The sequence below is a fragment of the Aethalodelphis obliquidens genome, unplaced genomic scaffold, assembly GCF_003676395.1.
Source record: "Aethalodelphis obliquidens isolate GAN/ISIS:26980383/991018 unplaced genomic scaffold, ASM367639v1 scaffold7, whole genome shotgun sequence".
Classification (NCBI taxonomy): Eukaryota; Metazoa; Chordata; class Mammalia; order Artiodactyla; family Delphinidae; genus Aethalodelphis; species Aethalodelphis obliquidens.
In genome coordinates, this window is record NW_020837951.1 from 4,934,029 (window position 1) to 4,960,161 (window position 26,133).

Below are 26,133 nucleotides of genomic sequence, written 5' to 3' on the forward strand. Positions count from 1 at the left end.
AGCCCGCACACTGCAACCAAGAGTAGCCCCTGCTCATCGCAACTAAAGAAAGACCACGCGCAGCAATTAGGACCCAACACAGCCAAAAATAAATAAATAAATAAAATTAAGAAAAAAAGAAAAGAGACCTTGTGTTCTGAGGTGGGAGTGAGTGAATTCCTGACCTGCGGGAGCTGGGAGTCCAACATCTGGGAGGCGCCGAGCCCGGCGGCCGGGCCGAGCTGGCCCTCGTAGACCAGGGCTTGGTTTCCACTCATGGGCTGGTAGGGCGAGCCGGACTGGGGCTTCACCATCTCTAAGGGCTGCATGCCTGGGAACGCCGAGTAGGGGGGCTTCAAGGCTGTGCCTCCGGAGAGGATCATGGTGCTGGGCGGTGACAGGCTGGGGTGCATATACACCTGAGATCTGCAAAAGCCAGACAGACGGTCGGGGCAGGTGCACGACTGCACCAGCTGATCTCACGTGTGGGCACGCCTCAGAATCCCCGCAGGGCTCATCGCTCCAACACAGGCTGTCGGCTCACCCCCAGGGATTCTGACTCAGAAGGTCTGGGATGGGCCCTGAGAACTTGCACTTAAACAAGCTCCTAGACGGTGCTGCTGGTCTCGGGCCCACGGTTTGAGCATCACTGGATTGAACAGCACAGAACAGGAGACACTGAAAGAGTGGGCCAGAGGCGGCAAGGTACGGCGGCGAGGCGGGAGAGCAGGGAGGGGGCCGGAGGACACAGAGAGCAAGGGCAAGGCCGGGCCACACCCCGCCCACACCCGCCCCCAAGCGGGGCAGCGCAGAGCAGCAGCCGGCAAAGGGAAAAGGCCCACAGGCCGGGAAGGCAGAAAGCCCTGTTGCGAGCTGCCAGCCCCCAAGTCCTGGCGTCTCACCTGAAGGGCTGTAAGGAGCTGAAGATCTCCTGAGACTGGGAGACGGGGAGCCCGCCCCTCAGCCCGAGCTGGGCTTGAGCTTGCAGAGACGTGTGAAGGGAAATCGGGATCTGCTGGGCAGCGGCAGCCTGTGGACGGCGGGCCAGGCCATCATCGCGCTGCCCTCCAGGCTGACGCTCACCCCCGCCTCCCACCCCCGCCCGCCCTTCTCCACGGGCAGCCAACACCGCCCACGATGCAAACTCATGTCCTGCCTGTGCTTCCTTCACTCTTGGGAGAAAGCAGAAAACTGGCAGCAATCCCAAAGCAGGGCACATCCCTATACTGGATTCTGTACAGTGGTGGAAACACTGGCTACACGTATCAACAGAGGTGGGTTTCAGAAACGCAACGGTGGATGGAAAATGTGCGTGAAGAAGAAAAACACGTGCAGTATGATCCAGTTATGCGAAGAGCGAGGTCTTGCAAAACCAAACAACGTAATACGTAAGAATATGCTATGAACAGAGATCAGGACAGGCCAAGTCCTCCGTCCCCAAAACAGCACTTCATCCTGGTCTGTGCGGGCACACGGGTCGGCGGGGCTGCAGGACGATTAGGAAGGCCCAGCACCAGCTTCAGGAGGAAGACTTCCAAAAAGCACCCCCTCACAGCACAGAAAGTGTGCCAATTCTGCGTAAAAACAAACACCTGCTCGCTTCTACAACTACCTCTTTCTAACGCATCCATGCCTGGGAGTCTAGGCCTTTCTTCTCTTCATCAGAAGGATACCTGATCACCAAAGAGAATTCCGTTTCAGTGAATTCCCCAGCTAGGGCACAGGAGCGCTTCGAGAAGGGAAAGCTAAGCAGAGTCTGGAGCACTCAGCTCCATCCTCCTCCTCGTCTCTCATGTACTCATCCAGTAAATACTGACTGGCTGCCATACGTGCCAGGTACTGAGCGTTAACGCGAGGGGCACAAAAAATGAGACACACCACGAACAAATAAATGAAGAAGGTAGGTAACTACACCGTGTGCTGCACCCCTCCCCCACCCCCGCGCGGGGCCACCTGGCTCGCTGTCATCACCTGTTGGTAACTCTGCTGCTGAGGTATCGTCTGAGGAACCAACCGGGGCTGACTTGCAAACACATGGCCATCCAGGTAGAGAGGTGGCAGGTGGTTGCCTGGAAACAGAATCCGAGGGGGTGAAACAGGATCAAGTCTCACTGTTCCAGAAGGTGCTGGGAATCAGTGGGAGGAGGGAGTGTGTGCACTGCTGACCCTGTGCTCCTGCGTGGCCCAGGGCCCAGGAAGAGGGGCTGGCTGCAGCCTGCCTTTCCCACCTCACCCATTCACCCACGGCCCCGCACACAGGGGCCAGGGGGGTTCGTTATAAAGGAAGGCTGCCTGGGTCTCTCAGTCGCCTTCCTCTTCATCTCCCTGCTATTGAGTCCACAGTGGAGGGTCAGAAGGATCTATTGGAATTACATCACTGAGACTTTGGCAGCCAGGCCCTCAAAACCCCCACAGGCTCCCTTGGGGCACCAACATAGTGATAAGGATGGTGACAGGATAAAACTGGGCTCAGCTGATACAAAGCACTTCCCAGACGTGAGCTCGTCTCACTGGCGTGGCGACCCCACCCAGGGCCACCATCACCCTGTGTGATGTCGCGGAGGAGGGGGCACAGCTCAGAGAGCTGCTCATGCGGCACGGTCTGACCCAAAGCCAAGTCTCTGATCAGTCCCCTCTGCAGGAGATGGAAGAGCCTCACCAAAGTCGCACGGTCCTGCTTCCCAGCCCAGGAGGCAGGTGACCTGAGCACGTGGGAAGCTACGACCCCCAGCCTAGAACACGCCCCCCTCTACACACTCCTTAAGTCAAGGCGGGGGTGGTACTCAGGGCTGAGAATCCAGCCTTTCTCTCGAGTGAATGGAGAAGGCTCCCTGAGCTGGCGCGCGGGGGAGATACCTGGAAGAGACGCAGAAGGTGCGACCGAGGCCACGGGCATGGGAGGCATGGAGACCCCACCGAAGGAGCTGTAGGTGACCCCGCTGGAGGCTCCCCCGGAGGATGGGGGCTGCAGGCCCGAGCCAGTGCCTCCTGGAGAGCTCTGCTCCGGCAAACTGGGTGAGTTCTCCCAAGCCTTGCGCGCAGACTCCATCTTCAGAAGCAAGGAGGTGGGGGAGACGAAAATTACCGTCCGGGAGGCAGCGGACAGCACAAGTTAAGCCCGGGGAGGTGGGCGGGGCCGCCCGCTCCTGCCCCTTCACAAGCCAAGGCACCGGTGGCCCCGCCTTGCTCGGGGCCAGTGTTACCTTCAGAGTGAGGTCAGCGGTGGGGAAGGACATCTGGGAGAGGCCAATGGCCCTCTGGATGTGATGATCGCGCCGGAGGATGGGAATACTCTGTGCCAACCCAGCCTGAAGGGGAAGGAGACCACGGGACACTGACGGGCCCAGAGAAAGCGAGACGACGTGTCCAAACGCGCCTTCCATTTTGGTCGTGTGCACTCGAGACCCCTCCAAATGGCTGCCTCCACCGACTCTCTTGAAAGAAGGCCGTGGAGAGCCTCCCTCATCCCCGCACCCCGAGCCCTCCAGCAGGGCCGCCAACTGCCAGTACGCAGGCACCGCTACGTGGCATGGAGATACCAGGTCCTGTCTCAGCCCCCTCCCCAAAAACTGTGAAAAAGAGGTCCTGGTAACACATGTTCGGAAATGCAACTGCTAGGCCCTCCTCCTGCAGTGCCCAGCGCCCACCAGCACGATACGGGGATTCTGAGAAACCTCAGAGTAAAGAAACCTGTTTAGTGCAGCATTCTCAAACATGTGCGACCACAGAACCTGGGAGGTTTTAAATCACAAAGTGCCAGATAAACCAGACCTTAGGAGTTACATTCTCCCATTTTAAGTTCACAAAACCAGAGAGTGGAACAACTTGCTCAAGGACGTGTAACTTAGCTAGAGACAGCATCAGGACTCAAACCACGTCCGCCCAACCCCAGAGCCGTGGCTGGTTCGCCCCCTCTGGTTTCGGAACACCTCACGAGGCTCTTTTTGCCCAGGGCCTGCTGGCACGGGGACGACAGAGCTGGAGGTGGAAGCACAGACTTACGTTACTGGCCAACGCGTCCTGAAGTTTGACAACTGGATTCCCCGCGGGACCAGAGGCAGAACCGGGCTGCAAGCTGAAATCAGAGTCCTGGAAAAAAAAGGGAACAAAGCCCACAGAAATCACTGTGGCTCACCTTCTGTCAGAGACCCACGTTATTGTGATCCACAGTCTCAGCAACTCAAACACCCATTGAGCAGCGTTCACCACATGACCAAGAGGGCCAGATGTTTCCCGAAGGCCCTGGAAAGGAGGCCGCCCCCTTCTCTCTGCCTGGCTCCCTGCTCGGCCTGAGAACCTGCCTGGTGTCCCAGGGAGACGGAGAACGTAGCTCACAGCACCTCTTCACCTGCAAAGCCACCCGCCACGCTCCCCTGGAGCACTGCCGGCGCCCATGTCCCTGCTCCTTCTAGGAGCCCACCCTAAGCTCCCCCCTTCCTCTCCAAGCACCAAAGGTGCGGGGCGGGGGGGGGGGGGCACAGGTAGAAGAAAACAAATCAAAGCCTCACCTTTGGATTGACTCCAAATTCAATGGGGGGCACTGGCAGCACAGAGTCCACGTGAATCTCCACCCCATTGACAGGGGGCACCACAGCCCCTTGCAGCCGCTCAGCCCCCTCGGAGCCCTTTCTGTTTTTCAGAGACCGCTCATTGCCGATGGGGCCTGGTCTGTGCTCCTTGCTCTGTCCTGAGCCTTGTTCGGAATCCTTGATGGAAAAGCAGAGAAGCTGAGACACACAGCCTGGAAATGACCCTGATCTCCAGCTTCCAAGGGACCAGGAGTCGGGGAAGAAGACAAAAGATACCAGCCCTTCCGCCCAGCCCGGCCCCTGAGAGCCAGACTCCCAGGTTACCTTCGGCTCTGACTGCTTCTGAGTCTGCTCCTTGTGGCCATCGGCCTTGGGCTCCAGGCCAGGCCCGCTCGCCTCCTCCGGTTTCAGAGTGCCGTACGGGGAGCTGCGCTGCGAGGAGGTCGCTGAGGACTCCCGAGACTCGGCGCTCAGGTCAACGCCACTGTCTCCCTGGCTGCTCTTAAAGCCCTGCTGTGCAGGACACAGGAGGGTCAGAGCTCAGGCCGCTCGACACGTCTCCCGGCCCGAGCCCACGATCACAGGTACGCGTGGGCCCTGGACAGAGACCACAAACCCACTGCGCGTGTGACCACCGCCAGATGCCGAGGAGAGGCCCTCACGCCGCCTACCCAGGGTGGGTGCCGCTCCCTGGCCATCTCCGCTCTTCCTCCCTCCCACACAGGCCCCTCCCGCAGATCCGAAAGCAAGACTGCAGACCAGTGACGAGCCAGGCTCACTGCCCGGCCAGGGAGAGCACGGGCGGGCCTCTGGGACGGCAGCGGACGTGAGCACACGCCTGGCGCCCGGCGGCCACTCACCTCGGCAGAGCCGGGCTCGGTGCCGGCAAAGGCAGTGGCGGCTTTGGCCCAGGAGTCGCCGGTCGAGGCCTGAATGGGGAGGGCTGCTAGGGAGGAAGAGACAGAGAGTCAGGACGTCGAAGAGGAACAACTAAGCCAGAAATACAAGCACAGGCGCCGCTCACACAAACCCAAGTCTCTGAGCCGCCCCCGCTCCCACCGCAATCGACCCATTAGCGAAAGAGGAGCTGGTCTGATACCTTCACCCGACTTCCCAACATCCTCAGGCGGATCTCGGTAAACGTGCTTCCTGTGATTTCACTGACAATGTGCCCTACCAAACACACCAGCAACTTTTCACTCACACCAGTTAGAACGCTCTATCACTACCTCTGCTGCAGTGAAGCTTTCTGCCATAAACCACTTATTTCTACACGTTGGCGCCTCTACAAGTCTCTGAAAAATTGAAGCTGATGTTACTCAACTTCTGTTAGCTCACAGACCACCCTGAGAACCCAACAAAAGCCATGGACCCTGTGTGTGCATATGAAATCTCACATGCTCTTCTTAAGATCCAGGGGCCCTCTGAAGTCACCCACAGACCCCTGGTCCGAGCAACCAATGAGATGCTGCGGAATCCTGGAGGGAGAGCGTGACTCCGGAGTTAGCCTACTCTGCTTGAGCAACACGGCGGGGAGCACCTTTGGGCATCTACACCATGACACCCACCACTCTCACAACCAAACTGACCGATCAAAATTTTATTAAAAATTATCGTACTTTCAGTCAGAGTTGCCTATTTCCCTATGTTATTTTGCACTGTGCTGGCAGCAAGCTTTTAACCAGGAACGTGAAGACAGGCCATGAGGTAAAACTGAAAGAACCAGGCCCAGAACCTAGGCTCCTGGGTGTTCGTCACATGGCTCTGAGGTTGTCACTTCACTCTGGAAGCCTCGGCTGCTTGGAATAAAAGAGCTGCAAATGGATGATTTCTCCGAGCTCCCCCTGTACACCCTGCAGGGCCCTGCCGAAAGCAGGCGTTCAAGAAGGATCTGCTCAATTAAAATGGTTTTGTATTATAAAATGAAAAATTACCAGAAAAATAGCACTGGGTAAGAAATTTTTTCAGGGAAACAAATTTTCTAAAAGGTAAAAGCCACCTTAGTCTGGTTTCAAACCTAAGACAGCATTTGGGGAGGAGCTGACAGAAACTTCCTTCTGCTGAGGAAAGAGCACACAGCACAGACAGGAAAGCTTCTGGACTCCTGTTCTGAGCAGTCGTCTGCTGCTCTTCCTCAAGGGAAGAAGGAAGGATAATTGGTGTGGGCAGAGTCAAGCCAACTCCCCGAGCGACCTCAGCTGGGCGGGGGTGGGGGACATCCTTTCCCATCACTGGATATGGAATGCTCTCTTCTCCACCAAATCTCAGGCAGGGAAAATCTGACATCTGTTCAGAGGCTGCAGCAGCACGTGGTGCTAAGATGGCATCCAACACCCTGACTCAGCAGAGGAAGCCAGGAAACAGGTAATGCTCCGTCTGTGTTCACGGCCCCAAAGCAGGATGCTCCCTAATAAGAGGCCCCGAGCCTGTGAGGCGGCCGTGGGCCAAGCGGCTGGGCCCAGACCCCGAGCTCTTACCCTGGCCGCTGCTCTCCCAGATCTCGGTACCCAGGCTACTGCCAGGCACAGCTCCATCACCTTGCTCCAGGCACAGGTGGTTCTGCTTTTTCGCAAACCGAGGAGGAATACGAGAGGAAAGATTTCGGCCTTTGACAGGTACCTAAGGAGAAGAAAGGTGATGCGGTCCAGCCTCGACCTCAGACGTGAAGGATAACAAGCTCTCCCCAGGAAGACTATCCCAGGCACCAGAACCACACCCCCGGAAACTGCTCCAGTGACGCTACAGCCAGCGGCGCTACAGCCAGACCTCAGCGTCAGCCAAGACTCAACCACGTGGGAACTGCAGTGCCAACCAAACCGCCCCCGGAAGCGACCGGTGGGCTGTGACCTGGGACTGCGGGGCAAGTGAGCAGTGCTCGGCCCCGACTCCGTTTCGAGTACAGAGTCGCCAACCCTCGTGACTCCCAGGGTGATGAGTCTCGTCCCACTCAGGCCGGAGCACAGTGGAAGGAGGATGGACTTCGGGGCTGATGGAGGCCTGCGTCCTGCTCGGCCCTGTTTCGGCGGGTGTCACCCCGGACCAGTCCCCCTCTCGGACAGTAGGGTTAACACCATCTGCTGCCGTGGAGCCACGGGGATAGCGGGCCCTGGAAGGCAGTGCGTGTTTAATAAACATGCCTTCTTCCTCTCCTGTCTTGGGCCTGATTCAGAAGCCCCGTCCGCCCCGGCCCCGCCCACGCCTCGCGCCCTGACCTGCACGGCTGGCTCCTTCCTTCTCCTCTCTTCCTCCAGCACACGGCGCTGCTTCTTGGTCAGGACTTCGATGAAGCCTTCCCCCACCACAGAGCCCACCTCACCCTCCTCTCCGGGGCTGGATCCGCAGTTTTCAACGCCGGCATCTGAACCAAGATTCACAAGGAAAGACAGTGAGTGGTTCCATTTACTGGGAGCCAAGAATAACCCAACCCTACAGACACCTGATCTCTAAGGACCGGCTCAGCTCAGAGGCCAGGCTCTTAGCCGGCTTGGGCCTCAGCATATTCACCAGGGTCTAGGAAACCCAGCTATGATTTCTACACCCTTCTCACGGCCCCTCTAACACAGTGTTACCTCAAATCAAAGAGGCTACGGTTAAGAAAACAGTCTTCGGAGACAGACATACTTAAGTCCCAGCTCCGCTCCTAACCAGCTGTGTGACCTTGCACAAACCACTCAACTTCTCTGGGCCTCAGCTTCCCTATCTTTAAAACTGGGACACTGCAGGGCTGTTATGGGGGTTCAGCAAGGTTGTGAGCGACATGAAGGCAGGAATCCTTTCTGTTTTGCTCTTAACCCAGTACGTGCCCAGAAGCTAAGATATTCAGTGAAAGGGCAAACCCGGCAACCCACAGAGGCGGCCACGGCTCCCCATGTGGCCCGGATTCTTCTTCCCCTGAAGATGTGAGGTGACACTCACTTCCATAGTTCAGGTCAAACGGTTTCATGGTCTCTCCCTGTTCGCCTGCCCTCTGGGCAGCCAGCTGGGCCTCCTTCTCTGCCTTCTCACAGGAGGCTTCAGGGATGTCAGAGGTGGCATGGGCTGCCCGCTCCAGCGTGTAGTGGCCGCTCCCACTGCTGCAGCCGAGACCTCCAGGCAAGCTGTCATCCGGGGACCTACAAAGGAAGGAGGGTCTCGTTAGCTCAGAAGTGACCAGAGGCTGGGGAAGGAGAGAGAAGGAAAAACTGCACATGCACGCACAGCACGCACACAAGCACAGCGCCCTGATCTTTGTCACTGCCTCTCAGCGTCCCCTCCGCTCAGCAGAAGCCGCTTGCTGGCGGTAGCGCGCTCTGCAAGCCCGTGTGGAGGCTGCCCCAGCACCACTGCTACGGCAGAGCCCACGGGAAAACTGCTCTCTCCCCAGCCCCTTCCCAGGGCTGATACTTCTGTCCTTTCCCACTGTGTGCCAAACCCAGTAGGGCTACAGAAAGGAGAGGGAGAAGGGGGAATGCTTAGAAAGGGGCTGCAGAACTTTCTGCTCCTCTCCTAAGACTGACCAGAGAGGAGCCCAGGCCTCGCCCTACCGCCAGCCCAGCTACTGGGGTAGAAATCAGAAGCAAAGCCAAGTCTTGGCATCTGGGGCCGAGAAGGCTAGTCTAGATGGACACCTAAAAGAACCCGCATTCTTCTGTGTTTCCTTCTTTGGGGGTACGGATTAATTACAGGCCAGGCTTCGGTGCCCTGAATCCTAAGGAGGCTGGGAGGTGGGAAGCGGTCTTCCTCAGCATGCTGGGGCGTGGCCTGTGCACGATGAGGAATGCAGGCTGCACAGCGTCTGCCCTGGTCCCGGGCCAGGCTTGGGCACTGAGCCGACACCGAGCAACGATCGTCACCACCCACCAAAGCCTCTAATTCTAAACGAGACGTGCTCAGCAGGCCTCAGGCAGCTCACTCCCTCCGCTTACCGCCTGGCTCTCAGCAGGCCGAGGTGGCAATCCCCAAAGCGGCGCTGCTTCTCGTCACTGTCGAGAAGCAAAGCCACTCAGGGAAGAGCGATCTCTGCGGGGGCCAGGAGGCCAGCACTGCCCCACGTGTTCCTGGAGGACGCCGCCTGGCAGCAGCCTGGAGCCAAGGAGCCTGGTGGACTGACTGGTACTCACGAGGGCCGTGAACAGGGAGCGCCCCTCTGTGGCGGTGGCCCCTCGGCTGGACTCCGAGGAGACACACGGGGGCTGAGCTCGTGAGACAGGGACTGGGATGGGCACCACAACCACAGGGGGACCGGCGGGGCAGGGGCTCTAGGCTTAGCTCTGAAGCCACAGCAGCAGCAGCACGCCACAAAAGAAGCAGACAGCAGTGCGAGAGCCAGTGATGGAGACGCTCACGGACAATGGCCTCGGCGGGCAGGCGCCCTCCTGGAGCACAACGAGGGGGAAGGAGTCGGGGCCCTGACACACGGCGGGACACGCATGCATGAAGTGCCGCTGGGACAACCGGCTAACAGAACGACAGCAACAAAAAAGAACCCGGGACTCTGTTTCCGGTTTACCTTTTGGCTTTCAAAGGCGTCCCACTCTGATGGCTCTCATAACGGGGAGAAGTCTCACCGCCACCTGGCCTAACAGGCTTCTCCCCGAACCCTCCCGGCTCCAGCTTCCGGCTCTGTCTGTCAGCGAGGGGTCTCTGGCCGGAGAAGCTCCGCTTGGCCAGCTCCTTCTTCTCGCCCGTGCTCGCCCCGGGCAGGCCGTCGGCCTGGGGGTCGGGCTCGGGCCCGGGCCCGGGCCCGTCCCGCCTCTCCCGCCTCTCGCTGAAGTCGCTGCTCTCAGAGGCCGTCTCCCACTCCTCGTTGGCGTGGTCCGAGGAGTTCTGGTAGGCGAGCTCGGGGGACCTGCGGCCCGTGGTGCCGCTCCTGTCCCCGGGACAGGGTCTGGGCCGGCCCGGCCACTGGCCCGCTGGCAGGGGCTGCTCATCCTCCGGCCCCCACAGGCCCAGGGCCTCCCGCTCCTGCCGAAGGCGCCGGAAGCGGGGGGGCTTGTCCTGGCGCGGGGGCCGTCTTCTCCTGAAGGGCCGGTTCTCGGCATTTTCGGAATCTGCCGCGTGGTCATCTTGGAAGAAGGCCCTCTTGTCCTCCACACGGCCATCCTCGAAGCCCCGGGTGCCCAAGGCGTCGGGGTGTCTGTAGGCGTCCGGGATGTAGTCTCTGTCTGAGGGCCGCCGGGCCCCGCACGTGTCGGGGGGGCCGGACTCCTGCCAGGAGGCGCCCAGACCCCGGCTCGGCCAGGGGGCCGCCTCCTTGGCCGCGAAGGTTCTCCGGCCATATGCGCAGTTGCTCAGCCGCGGGGGGAGGGCGCGCCCGAAGGCCCGCGGGCCTCGGTTCTTGGCCTCTGGCCCGCCGTGTTCCTCGGGGCACATCCTGCCGGACCTCCAGGACTCCCTGAAGTCACCCTTCCTCCCGGCGGCCTCCTCCCTCTCCGGGAGCGCGCCCTCGTCCCCGGTCTCGGCGCCCCGCTGCCGTCGCCGCTTGGGAAGCTCCTCGTACTCAGAGCCCTCGCTGTGGGTCTCACTGGCGATCCTCCGCCGGGGCTTGGCCCGGGGGAAGTCATCTGCCAGCCCGAACTCTCGCGGTCCCCGGCCGCGGCCGCTCCTCTGGCTGCCGCCATAGAGGCCCCGCGCCCCAAGGACGCCCCCGCCACAGAGGCCGCCGCCCGCGGGCCGCCCGCGGAAAGTGAACTCTCGGAACCCGCGGCCGCGGCCCCGGGCCTGCCCCCGGCCCCCAAAGGCCTGCTCCTCATCAATGAAGATCCAGTTATTCCTCCTGGTAGGGGGGGTGTGGCTGGCCACCCGGGCCCCGTCGGGCTGGCCATCGTCCTCCGGCCGGCTGGCCTCGCGGCCCAAGGCAGCACGGGCCGAGCCCCGGTCCTCTGAGGCGGCCGGGGCCACGCTGGCCAGCGCGGGGGCATTCTCTTGGTCCTGGTCCTCGGCCGCCTCGCAAACGGGCCCCGTCTCCCGAGCCAGGCGGGCGCTCCCCTCTCCCAGCTCCGGCTTCACCTTGTCGAGCTCCTTCTCCTTGTCTTCCACCTTCAGGGCCTTCAGGACGGGCTTCTTGATGGGGCCGGACCTCCGGGTCCTGCTGGTCTGCTCCGGGTGCTGACTGCCGGTGCCCCGGGCTTCTGGTGTCCACTCGGGCTCCAGGGCCGGCTGTTTGCCAGGGCTCCCTTCCTTCTCCCAGGAGGAGACACTGAAGGACAGCTCCTCCTGGGGCGCCTCTTTCTCGACCCTGGTGTCTGGGTCGGCGGCCTTCGGCTGGCGGCTCACGTCCCAATCGCTATACTCTGGTTTTTTCTCAGCCGGGGCAAAGTCGGGCTCCAGTGTGGAACACCTGAGGTTTGGGGTGTGACTCCCAGGCGCGCCTGCTTCCTGAACATTTTCTTGGGGTGGAAACAAAATCCCCTGGCCTGTTCTTTGAGAAGAGACACAGCTGTCAAAGTCTGCTGGGGCCTTCTTGTCAAAAGCACTCAAGTACTCCTCCCCTCTCTCCTCAAGGAGATCGCGCCGGGCACTTACGCCCCCTGACCTTCCAGGTGAGGCAGAGTAAGAGCTTTCATTCCTGAAAAGGAACCAGAAAAATCAGTCAATGTGATTGGAGCCTGGTTCCTGGGTTCCATGCTGAACACAGTTTAGTTTTAAAAAGAAAAAAATTTTTACAAAAAAGAAAAAGAAAAAAACATAGGCACCAACATTCGCTCTATCTTTAAACAGGTCTCAGAGATGCTGGGCCATGGGCTGGTGGCGGCCCCTGGAGTCCAGAGAGTGAAGAAGTCAGTGGCCGGTGGACTCAGCGAGCAGCCGGGGATCCTCTGGTTCACACAAGCTGGAGCCGGGGCGTCCGCGGAGAGGCTGGGGCGCTGGGCCAGCACAGCCAGCTCGCCTTTACTTTCACAGGAAGGAGCCACGACACACGCACTCAACCCCGCATGCCCTGTGAGGCCCCCACCCCTCGGCCCTGCCCAAGGTTCCGCGGGATTTGCCTCTGACGCCAGGATTTCTCCCGGGCCCTCAGCTGCCATCAGCGCCTCTCACACAAAAGCATCCGGCCATCCTTATCTCACTCTCCTTCCCCAGGGGGCACCATCTCCTGGGACAGGGCCTCTTCCCAGAGCCCTATCTCAGTGAGGACCTGGAGACCCCTCCTTCAGTTCCAGGTCAGTAGGACCAAGTTTCGCCTCACCTGACATGCATGTCCATGGCCAAAGTGTCACTGGATTTCGGGTGGGGGAGCGAGTAGCCCTTGCTCTGCAACGCCATGTAACCCTCGGGGCTCCACACAGGGGCTGCATCGATGGTGGTCACTTTCCTTTCTGGCAGTGGGGGCACACAGCTCTGATCCTCAGAGCGACAGCCAGTTCCACTGAGAGAATCCTGGGCCATCATGGGTTTCATCAATCCTGAAGAAGGCAAAGAACCAATCAGTCACCTCGTTTAGCAAGCCATGGGTCAACCACAGGCCCAAAGGAGACAAGCTGCCCCAACTCTCACATGGACCCCACCTGTTTAACATCACTGAGGTCCCATCTTTCTGATCACAGAACCTCTGAAGGCACACACACATGCTATCTGAAAGGCCTGTTCAAACACCTGTAAGGTCCAATGCTAGTTCCTGGATGAAGAGCCCCTGTGTTGAAGGCTATAAAAAACTGGCAAATGGGGCTTCCCTGGTGGCGCAGCAGTTGAGAGTCCGCCTGCCGATGCAGGGGACACGGGTTCGTGCCCCGGTCCGGGAAGATCCCACATGCCGCGGAGCGGCTGGGCCCATGAGCCATGGCCGCTGAGCCTGCGCTCCGCAACGGGAGAGGCCACAACACAGTGAGAGGCCCACATACAGCAAAAAAGCAAAAAACAAACAAACAAAAAAAACCAAACTGGCAAATGGAAACTGGAACCATCAAACGGGAGAGCTCATGGGTATCAGCGGAACGCTGGGGGGCCAGTCAGCCAGCAACGCAAGATGCCTGAAGGTCTTCTGCACAGACACAAGGAAGATGAGCTACGCTCCAGGGAGCCTACATGCGACAAGGAGCCAGCGTCTACCTGCTTCCAATCCCCTGCAAGAAGATTCAGAAAAGGATTGGGGCTTTAGCTCCTTTTATTTCTACCCCTAAGCTCGACAGTAACACTCCACATTTTGTACATGGAAGGGCAGTGGGGGATACACAAACGACACTAAACTGTTAGCTGGCCCGAGGAGACTGGGACATGCTGATGTCTCAGTCCTACCAGATATAAACCAGTCAGGGAAATGGCACCCCCGCCCTCCCCGGGCCCCTCTGTCCACGTCTATCAAACAAGGGGGCTGGGCTGCTGCAGACGACATTAAAGGTCTCTCACTGGGCCAGATTCTGTGGAGAAAAGAAGATCTGATTTTTCAAATACTTCACAAAGCTAATTATTGGCCCCCAGTGTTTTTCTGCCCATCTTTTGAGATAATCTGACCAGGAAAATGGTTCTGCATTAGACCAACGGCTTTAACCTTTCTTTTAGCTGTGGAGTGCTCTGTTCCAATGCCATCAATATATGACTCCAGCACAAAGTTAGGCTGAGTCAGGTGATGGTGGGGACCCTCTCTGGAATCCTAGAACTACACACCATTTATTAAGTACTGACTACAAGGTGTGCGGAACTGCTCCACACTGTACACGGACCTATTTTTGACAATATGGCAGCTCATATTACCTGAAAAAACCTCCTGTCACAAAAGTGCTGGACAGAACACATGAAACATTTCACTCGCAGAGCTCTGTTCCCCCAAAACCGGGAAACCCCCAGGGAGCTGAAACCACAGCCACGGCCAAAGCCACAAGCTGGTGCTCCCTAGAGGGGAGCCAGGGACACATCCATCAGATTTAGTAACCCACGGGCATGCTCCTAAATGTCCCCCAGGACAGGAGACGGGGCTTTTCCGCACAAGGCAGAGAGCTGCAGCTGAGATGCTGCTTAAACAAAGGCCCTCAAAGGGCTATGCCCTCAATTAAAAGGTGCATCAGAAAAATATATGCTCTTTAGTACAGGGAGATGACTGAATTTGTGTCTTGGCCTGGGCTAGGGTAGGGAAAACAGTCCTCCGTGAGGACTTTCATAGCCACATGCCAGCTTTCATGCAGGTCTGGAGGCAGGAGGGTGAAGTTCAGATTTATACCCTTAGAATGTTCCAGAAACTTCCTGAGTTAAAATAAAGGGTAGCTCTAGGCTGGCAGAAGAAAATATAAAACCACACTGGAGGGATATACCCTCAAACCAAGCTACACTAGATCCCCACGATAAATAAAGCTCTGCTGAAAATGAACTCACAATCCAAAATTACCAGAACACTGTGTGGAAAACAATCGCTATGAGTCCATGGTAAGCCCACGGGATTATATACCTTCCTCAAGAACTTCAGGTAACAAATTAAAATGTGAAGCACTAGAAAATTATGTTTTAAATGATTACAAGCATAAAGGAAGGAATTTAAAACTTACGAAAAATATAAGACACAAGAAAAAATGACAGATTTGAGGAAAAAATTCTGGTAATAAAAATACAGAGTCACTGAAATTAAAAACTCACTGGACAGTAAAAAAAAAAAAGAAAAAAAAAAAAAGAGCAGATCAGACACAGTTGGAGAGAAAAGAGAATTGGAAAATAGTTGAAGGATTTTCCCAGAAGACACCACAGAGGTTAGCTCTCTTATATATTTAAGAGACTTGGAAGGCAGAATGAGAAGGCACAAAATAATCTAAGTGGGCAACCTAGGAAGAAAGGATATAAAGAATGAGGAAAAAGCAAAATCTGACATAATTAGAAGAGAATTTTCCAGAAGTGATGAAAGACATACATCCTCAGATTCGAGCACTGTGAGTTCTAAGCAGAATAAGGTAAGGATACATATAGATATATACCTAGACACAGCATACTGAGAAGGAACTACAGGAGACCAAAGACAAAGAGAAGATCTTAAAAGCAGCCAGAAAGAAAACAGTAGATTACCCAGACACGAATCAGACACATGAGCCACAAAACAAGGAATACTATCTTCACAGTACTCAAAGAAAGTAACTGCCAACCTCGAGCTCTATACCCAGCTACACTATCATTCAAGAGAAAGAGTGACATCAAGACTTTCTCAGGTGAAGACTATCTACTGCCAAAACAACTTTCCTGAAGACCTGGACAGAATGTACTTCGTGAAGAAATAAATGGAACCCAGATGGAAGGATAAGCAGCAAAGAAACTAGTAAACATCCAGGCAAATCTGAACAAGAACAGGTCGAACAAAACAACAAATAGTAGCTGATTTGGTGGGCATAAAAAAAAAGTGGAACTAAAATTCCAGGCAAAAATAACAAGACTGATGAGGAGGTAGTTAGAGCTCAGGTTCAGGGTAACGATACTGATTAGCTTTTGCTAAGTCAAGGGTACATGTTAGAATTTAATGCAACCATTCACACAGTAGAAATAGAATGTAGAAGGAAAACAAACAAAAAGAATAGGAAAACTTATCACCAAAAAAAGAAAAAGAAAAGCATAGAAAAGAGGGATAAACAGAAAGCATAAAATAGGAGAGTAGGAAATCTGAATATAATAATCCCAATAAATCTAAAGGGAACAACTTCGGCAACTGAAGTCACAGAGCTTCAAAGTGGATAAAACCATACACACCTTACACGTACAAAGATATTCTCCTCCAAAAAGGGCTCAGAGAGGCCTGACGGTAAAAAGTTGGGGGAAAGATACCACATAAATACTAATCGAAAGAAAACTGGAATAAAATGATTACCAGGTAGAGTAGACATTAAAGGTAGAAAGCACAACTAATGATAACAAAGGTGCTATAAGAAGATAAAAGGAACAAGATGAAGTCCGGCTTCCAGACAGATAAAGCAAAAACTGACAGGTTTACAAGATTTGACAAAATCCACATCATGGTGGGAAATGTTCACACACCTCTTAGTAATTGATCAAGGGGATGAAACATTGTGATGATACAGACATTTGTACAGCACAATTAGCAAGCACGATGTAATGGACCACGTCCAACTGGAGAATACATTCTTCTCAAGCCCTTGAGTGAAATTCGACCTGCCACTTCTTTTAAAAATAAAGTTCTACTGGAAAGCAAACACACCCATTCACTCACTATTGTCTACAGCTGCTTTTGCTCTACAACAGCAAAACTGAGTAGCAGTTCAAAGCCTAAAATATTTATTAACTGGCATTAACAGAAAAAGTTTGTGACCGCTGGTCTATATCATACAGACCATGTTATCCGACCACGCGGCAGCCACATTAGAAATTAACACCATAAAGATGGTATTAACACTTTACATTTGGAAATTTTACAACATGCCATAAAAAGTCACTCAAAAAAAGATAAAATCAGACTAACATTTAGAACTGTACGATAATAAAAATGTATCTTAAAACTCATAGAGGCTCATAGCTCAGGTGAGACTTAAATACATGAGAAAAGTCAGAAACTAATGAGCTCATCAACATAATCAGTTAGAAAAAGAACAAAATACTTTCAATGGAAATAATGAGGGGGAAAAGAAAGCAGAAGTTAATGAAATAAAAACCAAATAAAATACAGGAATTAAGAAATCCAAAAGATGCTTTTTAAAAGTAGCTTTAGGGGTTTCCCTGGCAGCGCAGCGGTTGAGAGTCCTCCTGCCGATGCAGGGGACGCGGGTTTGTGTCCCGGTCCAGGAAGATCCCACATATCGCGGAGCGGCTGGGGCCGTGAGCCATGGCCGCTGAGCCTGTGCTCCGCAACAGGAGAGGCCACAACAGTGAGAGGCCCGCGTACCGCAAAAAAAAAAGATAAATAAAAAAATAAAAAAATATAATAAAAAATAAATTCAGTTTATTTAAAAAAAAAAAACCAGCATTAAAAAAATGGCATTAGGACTTCCCTGGTGGCACAGTGGTTAAGAATCCGCCTGCCAATTCAGGGGACACGGGTTCGAGCCCTGGTCCGGGAAGATCCCACATGCCGCGGAGCAACTAAGCCTGTGCGCCACAACTACTGAGCCTGCACTCTAGAGCCCGCAAACCACAACTACTTGAAGCCTGCGCACCTAGAGCCCGCAACAAGAGAAGCCACGGCAGTGAGAAGCCTGCATACCACAACAAAGAGTACCCCTGCTCGCCGCCAACTAGAGAAAGCCTGCACGCAGCAGCGAACACACTATGCAGCCAAAAATAAATAAATTAATTTTTTTTTAAAAAAGGGCATTAGACAAACCTTGGGAAAGACTAATCAAGGAAAATAAGAGAGAAAACACAAAGAACATTAAAGAATGGAAAGACGGACAAAACAACATGGCAGAGATATAAAAATTAATTAAAGCAATTTACAATGCATAATCTTAAGGTCTCTTCCTGACGATTCTTTGTGCGAGGTACTACCGTACCCTCATTTTGGGAAGTAAAACTCAAGACTGGATATGTGACTTGCAAAGAGGTCAGACTGGAATCGAGGTGGGTCTGTCTACCTCCCAAGGCAATACCCTTAAACACCACACTGTCCTGAGTTCCACAGGGATGGCCCACTGGACCACGGTGCTTACCCGAGGGATGTAGGGCTGAGGGATAGAAATCCACTGGGGTCCGAGTGGGTGGGATTCGTGGGTCCATGTAGGAAGGCATCATCATCCACCTGGGGTCGAAGCCCAGCATCTGAGGATGGTGCGGGTAGAAGGTGCGCTGCGGGTGGGGCGGCGGAGGGCACACCGGCTGCCAGTGCTGCATCCTGTACAGCTGCTCCTGACCAGGGAGAGACACCCAGTTGGGCAGGTGCTGCGGGGCAGAGAGGCAGTGCGTGTGCACGCACACACACTCTTCCAGCTTTCCATCAGGTGGGAGAGACAACCCACCCAGAACAGAAGACCACAGAGGGGAGGCCCCAGGGACATTACAGCATTCAGGCTCTGGCTCTCTCCCAGGACTGACGGACAGTCGTGCCATCATCGCAACTGGGCCCTTAGGCTCCTCTGCAGGCTGGGCTTTCATTTAGATCAAACACTCTCCTGGAGCTGACATGTGACTGGCACAGCTCCCAGGGCATATCTCCCTGTCGGCACCGCCACCAGATGACACTCCTCCGCCTCCCCTCCTTCTGCCCCTTCAATCCACCCTCCTCACTCCGACGCCCTGACCACGTCAGGAGTCTTCAAGGGTCCTCCACAGCTCTGCCTCTAACAGCCCGAGTCCGACAGGGCTGCACATGACCTACAGGGCCCTGCGGGTCCTGCCCCACCCGCCTCTCCAGCATCGCCTCCCACGACTGCCCCGGCCCTCCACTCCACACACCTGCCTGCCCGCCCGCCCGCTTCCGGTCTTGGAAACACGCCGGGCCCTCTGTTCCCTCCGGCCCCAAACCCGCTCAGCCCTACCCATCCTTCAGGTTTTGGCTTAAAGAGCACTGCCTCTGCGAACCCGCCACAGTTCCTGAGGCAAGACCAGGTCCCCCGTCCTCGGCTCCCACGGCACTGGTGCTTCTCCTGTGTAACTGTTGTTGGTTGTTTCCCTCCCTAAACCAAGAGACTACATGCCAAGTTCACTGCAGTATCCTCACCTCTACCACCAGACTTGGTAGGAAGAAAATTCACTGCACAAAAGGACACACGTAGAGCATCAATAGAGTGTTAAAAATCAAGAACCTGGACCCAGTGAGGATTCATCTCAGACCCTGCTCCACAGCACCAGTGACCTCCAGGGCTGCCCTCACAACTGCGTCCCGAACCAGCATTCTGGCAGGATGCAGGTGCAGAGTCAGACAAGGAGGACACACCCTTTCCTGCCAGCCGGCTGGCACAATCCCAGCCTGGGCTGGATTCCCTGGAAGGCTCGCCAGGGCTCAGGGCACTTCTTCGGAGCACTCAGAACTCAGTGAGCAGAACTCCGCTGGTCTCTGCCCACAGCTCCTCCTCCTGTCTAGACCCCAGCTCCCCAGGGAAGCTGACCAGACAGTCTGCTTTCCAGACTCCTTCAGGCTGCTCTGACACGTCAGACTTCTTTCTAATCTTAAGGACGGATTTACCTGTCACTGCCCCACAGAAGAGTTACCTAGAGCAACTGTTACTACTGTGTCTGGCTCGAGTTACTCCAGAGATCTCTCCAGTCAGCAGTAATTCTTCGCCAAGCCCGGGAGTAACTGCACGGCGCCTGCTCACAGCACAATGCTACACGACCACGATGAGTGTAACTTACTGCTTAGAGCACAGGACATGGTGAGCTTCTGGAATGCTTCCTAGGAGCCCAAGGAAAGTAGGGTCTGGGGGTGAACGTTTTAAAGGCAACTAAAAGAGATTCTGGGGAAAGGCGGAGACTTTGATCTGTGTCTCCAGGGCACCCACGTTCTGAAAATTTTTCGATTATTAACAATAATTTACTGCACGCCTAGCTGCTGAACTAAGTAACGTCCACGCGTGACCTGTTTCCCACCAAAATGCATTGTTCATCAGTAATAAGCTTCACCGATTATGCCTGTAAGACAAACAACTGCCGGTGAGTGGTTCCAGCTCAGCAATATCACCAGGCCTGTAAGAGACTGCTGGAATTACAACCATTACCCATACGATCTTCCTCAGAGCAAAGAGTAGGTCCTTCGTAAGATTCATGGAGCACCATTAAAGATGATATTGATCACACCGGTAAACCAGTTTACAGGCATCATAGAACCCTCACCGCTGTGCCGAGAGGCAGGGACTCATTCCTTCCGCTTTACACTGACCCGCCCAAAGCCACACACAGCTGAATAAGCTGCACCAGCAGGACCAGAACCCAAAGCTGTCTTGATTCAAAACCTACAAACCTACATTCTTAACGGAACGCTAACACGCCTCTCTCGGAGGCTCTCCAAGCAGCTCGCAGGCCTTCCTTACTCCTTGGGAGGCACCCAGGGTGCGGCCGCTGTCAGTGCAGGGAGTGGCCACCGTGTGCAACTCTGGATGAAAACCACTCAGGCACCACTACCCAGTCCTTACCGGCGTAGACAACAGGGTCCATGAACTGCCACCAGGGGCTTTCATCCACAGGGGCTGACGCCCCGAGGCCCTCACCCCCGCACCCCTGCTGCTGACTGGCGTATACGAGGGTGGGTTTCTATTGCCTGTTCTACTGGAAGGGGGCGTGGGGAAAGGAGAGGGGACAGCCACTCCACGGGCAGGTCTGTTCACACCTACTGAGCGACTCCTGTTTACCTGCTGCTGCTGCTGGCGCTGGAACCTGGGCGGAAGCGACTTCTGGTACTTGCTGAACTCCTGCGCGGGGGACCCAGGCTCCCTGGCCCGCTCGTCACTGCCGCCGCTCTGAGCCACAGCTGGAGGAGCTGTAGGGGCTTCTTCCGAAAACGTGCTGGGGGCTTCCTGGGCAGAGAACTCGGGGGAGCCTGCAGAACAAAGAAGCAGGGAAACGGCCCGGTGAGCTCACCAAAGCTCAGCAGAGCGATGTCCAGGGCAGACGCTTTTTCCGGTTGGCAGTCCTCAAACCCGGCACTGTGCTACATGCTCCCCACGCACAAGCTCACGGACTCCCCCACATCGTCATCGCTCCAGAGGGGAGAAAACTAAGGGTCGAGAGATCAGAGGAACCGCCTGAGGGCACACAGTCAGCAGGAGAGCCGGAATGTGGTTCCGGGTGGGAGGGGCTCTGTTAAAACAGACCCCAGTAAAGCAGAGCGGTCGGGGCTCAACAAGAGCCCCACACCCACCCTCCACCCAAGGCTGTGTGAGCCGGCCGGCCAGGCAGCCCTGCTGGCCCGTGTCCTCATCTGTTCAATGAGGGCAACAACTGCACCTACCCCACCAGGCCTCCGGAGAATTAATTCGCTGAGACGATCCACATAATGCACTTAAAATAGTGCCTGACAAGAAGTAAATACTCACCACAGCCTCCCATATCACTCTTCTCCCTGAAAGTCCCTTCTTTCTTGCCCCATCCCAGCTTTGCATTCTTTTTTTTGTCCAGCTTTATTGAGATATAATTGACATTTTGTGCTCTTAAATCTACCGCAGGAGGCAAACAAACGCCAATGCAAAGCCTTGGGGACCCAGCGTCCCAGCGGAACACTGACAGGCAGGGCAGGTGCAGAGGGGCTCAGGGCACACCCCACACCCAGGCCCAAGCTCGCTCCCCGCCATCTACTTCCTGGACTCTCCACTGCCCCCGCTCAGTGAGTCCCTGACACTGGGCCCAGGCTTCACTCAGACTTCAGTGACAGGACATTTATTTACAGGAGGACAAGGGTCGATTTCTCTGAGTTCCTCGGCCAGAAGGGCTCTGATGGCCATCGTATCACCAATAAGACTTCCCTCGGAGAAGCTCTCAGCGACTGAAACTAACATCAGGCCCCTCTCTACTTGAGAGTTGGTTTTAGTTGATTCAAGAAAGTCACAAAAAACACAGCTGATCCCGTTCTTTAAAACTGCAGCAAGAGGCGCCCTCCACCACCTAACGCTGTCCAGCGTCTCTTGCGCAGCCACGCGATCCACTCCTCTTAGAATAACTGTCGGGGAAAATGGATGCTGACAGCAGGCAGGCTTCTTTCAACGTCCCGAGAGAGATCCCGTGCTCCTACTGAAGTCCTCCGGCACCCGCGTCTTCAGTCGAGCCGGGTGGTAACACCGGCAATGACAAAACCAGTGGCGTTGCCGTGAGCACGTGAGTGCTTTTCTGCATCTAGAAATCGCCAACGGCTTCGTGCACACGCTCCCCCGTGGGCCCTCAGCATGCGGGGAGGTACAAGCTCTCGTCAACCCACTTCACAGACTCGGGAACGCGCGCCAGAGACGTGAGGCGCCTGGATAGCTGGTTTAAGCGGTAGAAATGGGATGTGAACCCAGGCACCTGGCCCAGGCCGAGACTCTTAACGACCGGGACCCCCACACATCAGCTGTGAGCCACGGTGGTGCTACAAAGCCAGGGAGATGCAGACAACCAACCAGCGACACAGCGTAGGGTTTCCAGGTCATGGGACGGGGCCCTACAGCTCACCTCTGCGGACAGCTGGGCCATTCTCCTGTGGGGTGCCTGGAGAGCGGGGCGCCTCCTTCCCCGCCGGCTCCTGGGCCCCGCCCGCCTTCTGAGCCCGCCTGCACTTCTGGTCCAGCTGCTTGAGTTTGGCGGCACAGGCGGCCAACCTCTCCTCCCGGGCCCGGCGCTCCTCCTCTTCCCGGCGCTTTCGGGCTCGCTCCACGGCCTCGGACATCTCCGACTGGACGAACTTCTGCCTCGGGGGTGGCTTGTCCTCTTTGTCCTCGACAGACTGCTGCCGGAACACACTGCCCACGGAGGACTTCTGCCGAGAGGAGACGGTCTCAGATGAAATGCACATCAAAACCCGGGCACGGCGCCCCCAGGATGGGATGGGCTCTCCTTCCCAGGACCCTCATGCACCTTAGAGAGGCAGCGCGGCCCCGCGGCAGGCGGACCTGGGTTTCAATCCTGCTCTGTCCTTTACTATATTTGGAATGAGGCTTGGGTGAGCGCCAATGTTCTACACCTTAGTTTCTCGTTTTGAACAGTAATAAAGGAAGCCCTCGGGATTGTGAAGGTACATTGAGTCGTTTGCAAAGCACTCAACGCCGTGACAGACACGCAGGAAACACTGAGAAAATGGACGCTCTCACCACCACTACTGAGCACACAAGATTAGGGCCTCGGGCTTCCCTGGCGCCGCAGTGGTTGAGAGTCCGCCTGCCGATGCAGGGGACACGGGTTTGTGACCCGGTCCGGGAGGATCCCACATGCCGCACAGCGGCTGGGCCCGTGAGCCATGGCCACTGAGCCTGAGCGTCCGGAGCCTGTGCTCCGCAACGGGAGAGGCCACAACAGTGAGAGGCCCGTGTACCAAGAAAAAAAAAAAAAAAAAAAGATTAGGGCCTCCCCAGCTAAATACCAAGAGCAGGAAAGCACACACTCATCATCTCTTAGCCACAAAACTGCTCTACTGCTTCTCCCACGACAATACATACACCTCTGGATATGAAGAGCCACAAGAAATTGAAATTCACACTCAGACATAAGGTTTCAAAGTGATTCTTTATATATAAAAATAAATAAACATCTCTAAAAACATCTCTTTTGGATATTTCATCCACTTTTGAATCTCCCGCTCGTTGTCAGTTACTGGACAAACAACCAGGGTGCCACCAATGCAGCGTGAAAAACTACCAACACTGGGAAGATTTCTCACTGATTGGCAGGAAGTGAAGCTGCAGGCAGAACATGCAATAATAGATGACGGGCGTGTTTAACTGGACCCCAGCCACTGGAATTCCAATGAGGTATGACTAGCAAAAAAAAATACACAACTTCCTGTTTTGAGTGGTAGTTACACAGATGTATATAATTGTCAAAAAGTCATCAAACATAAAAAAACAAGATCTATGCCTTTTTGTGTATGTTAATTACACCTCCATAAAAGCAATATGTCACACAGTGACTGTAGCCAAGGAGTTTTCTCCTAAAAAGTAACTTCTCATAATCCAGAGACAATTGCTACAATCACAAGATTATAAACTTCTAACTTAGAAGCACGAAGGTACTTTTTACCAAAGTGTGCACTCTTCTCCTTTGCCCTTGACCGCTGCCATCTGTCCATGCTCCATAAAGGCTGTGCCCTGTCTCACCCCACGGCTCATCTATCCCATGACCTACCTTATCCCCTGGTGTTCAGTACATCCTTGCAGATGATCCTTAAGGCCTATCCCTGACTATTATTCCCTTCAGAATTTCCCAGAAATGAAACAGCAGAATCAAAGGCTATACTCTTGAGGCACATCATCAAGACTACAGATGTGCTTTTCAGAGCTGCCCAAAGATGAGCTATCATTTTATAAACTAAATGTTCTGCAAAATATTTAAAGTGTGAAAATCTTTTCAGAAATTTGGATCCATAAAAGTTATAGAGATTTTATCTTTGTTGACTCTATTCAGATAATTCAGTGTTGTTATAAGCAGATAAAAGTGAAATCTTCTTTTGAACACTGAGCAACCCCAGTATGTGAATGAAATTTGGACTAACTGCAAGGTAATTTACAAGAGTCGTATTGTGTCTATCTTCACTTGCGTCCCCTGTACCGAGCACTGTTACTTTATACCGAGAGGCGGAACAGGAGCCCTTTAAATAGCAAAGTGCATCGAAAAGGGCAATTCTGCCAAAGCGTATTTAAATTAACGCCTTCCCATCCCCAGCTCTGCCCCTCCTGCTCAATTCAGTCCGAAAGTCACGCGAGGTGGCAGAACAAGGCAGGCACCTGGTGCCCGGGAGTCAGAGAGCTCAGGGCAGGTGGTCAGAGCCCAGGGCAGGTGACGAGAGTGTGCACATGGAGATGTGGCTGGTGTGGGAGCTGGGGCCCAACCAAGCAGGGTGAAGAAGAAACCCCTAGAAGAGATGGCCCAGCAGGGAAATTCAGAGCCACGTGGAGGTGGGGTGCACTGACATCTGAGTGGCTGAGGAGGGCACCTGTGCAAGGGAGAGAGGGTGGGGGCAGAAACAGGGAGCCTGACCGAATAGGTACAAATACTAGGGACAATGGCAAACAGCTAGAATGACCTCTGAGGAACTTGAGATATCCTTGTGATTCACGTGTGTGTGTCACATACCTACACTTCCTGACTCTGTCCACGGAGAAGGTCCAGGAGCTGTGACACTCTAACAGCAATAGTACTCCTGGTGCCCAGATATTAGTTTCTAAATATCATTAAAGGCTGACTCCAGGGCCAAGGTAGCATAAGGACAAAAGGAGCTTAAAAAAAAACTTGTTCTATCAGAAAGCAAGGAATTCCTCAAAAAAAGAATGGAGATGTAAAAAGCACACAGCTGCCAGCTTGAAGAAGTTCCCAAATCAAAGACAATCTGAACATCAACAGAAACAATGAGAGCAACAGACTATAACCCACTGATATTAATTAATTAAAATTTGATGAGAAACAGGATATTTGTAGTCTCAGAGTAATTCCCCACAAAATTGCTATCAATTACAAATCTGGAAGAGTGTGTGAAAGTTCCATGGTGTGAAACTTGGTAGCCACCACCTTAATCAAGAGATCAAAGTGAAGGTTGTCAGAGCGGGCAGAGTGGAATCACGGTCACCCAGTAGGATGCAATGAGAAGAGTCAGTGACAGTTTTGAGAGATTCTAGCCAAAAAAATGGAAACCTTGAACCCAATCATGAGGAAGCACCAGACAAACCCGATTTGAAGTGCATTCCACAAAATAGCTGGCTTGTCATCTTCCCAGGTATCAATGTCATGAAGGTTTAGCAAAGGCTGAAAAGCTGCTTCAGACTGAAGGGAACTCAAGAGCAGGATACCTGAGGCAGCGTGTGACTCTGAACTGGATCCTTCTGTATGAAGAATATGAATGGGACAATGGGTAAAAGTGGGATGGAGTCTGAGGATTAGATGGCAGTGATGTATCAAAGCTAATTTCCTGGATTTGACTGGTTACCTAGAGTGAATGTCATGTTTTGGCAGGAAATAGATACCAAAGTGTTCCGTGGTGACGGGCTGATCAGGCTGGCGACTTACTCTTCAAATGGTTCAGAAAAAATACTCTTTGTATTACACCAACTTTTCTGTAAGTTTGTGACTGTTTTCAAAATTTTAAAAGAAAAATTTTAAATCAAAAAAAAAAAAAAAAAAA

The 26,133-nt window shown here is 54.4% G+C and overlaps 1 protein-coding gene and 1 non-coding gene across 2 annotated transcripts in view; both read right to left on the reverse strand.

The window, feature by feature from the left end:
* PRRC2B (proline rich coiled-coil 2B) overlaps positions 1 to 26,133 on the reverse strand; it is a 71,569-nt gene that overhangs the window by 12,211 nt on the left and 33,225 nt on the right. Inside the window, exons 10-26 of the mRNA XM_027104099.1 lie at positions 22,479 to 22,871; positions 20,687 to 20,874; positions 18,053 to 18,281; positions 12,676 to 12,892; positions 9,997 to 12,054; positions 8,424 to 8,620; positions 7,721 to 7,866; positions 6,986 to 7,127; positions 5,369 to 5,451; positions 4,833 to 5,021; positions 4,488 to 4,685; positions 3,982 to 4,068; positions 3,183 to 3,287; positions 2,836 to 3,028; positions 1,951 to 2,048; positions 882 to 1,009; positions 165 to 405 (exon numbers count right to left, since the gene is read on the reverse strand). Of these exons, the coding sequence (XP_026959900.1) occupies positions 165 to 405; positions 882 to 1,009; positions 1,951 to 2,048; positions 2,836 to 3,028; positions 3,183 to 3,287; positions 3,982 to 4,068; positions 4,488 to 4,685; positions 4,833 to 5,021; positions 5,369 to 5,451; positions 6,986 to 7,127; positions 7,721 to 7,866; positions 8,424 to 8,620; positions 9,997 to 12,054; positions 12,676 to 12,892; positions 18,053 to 18,281; positions 20,687 to 20,874; positions 22,479 to 22,871 (4,892 nt within the window). The remainder of the gene's footprint in view (positions 1 to 164; positions 406 to 881; positions 1,010 to 1,950; positions 2,049 to 2,835; positions 3,029 to 3,182; positions 3,288 to 3,981; positions 4,069 to 4,487; positions 4,686 to 4,832; positions 5,022 to 5,368; positions 5,452 to 6,985; positions 7,128 to 7,720; positions 7,867 to 8,423; positions 8,621 to 9,996; positions 12,055 to 12,675; positions 12,893 to 18,052; positions 18,282 to 20,686; positions 20,875 to 22,478; positions 22,872 to 26,133) is intronic.
* LOC113620299 (small nucleolar RNA SNORD62) lies at positions 2,277 to 2,362 on the reverse strand. The gene has a single exon (XR_003432743.1). It is a non-coding gene; the product is annotated as a small nucleolar RNA SNORD62 (small nucleolar RNA).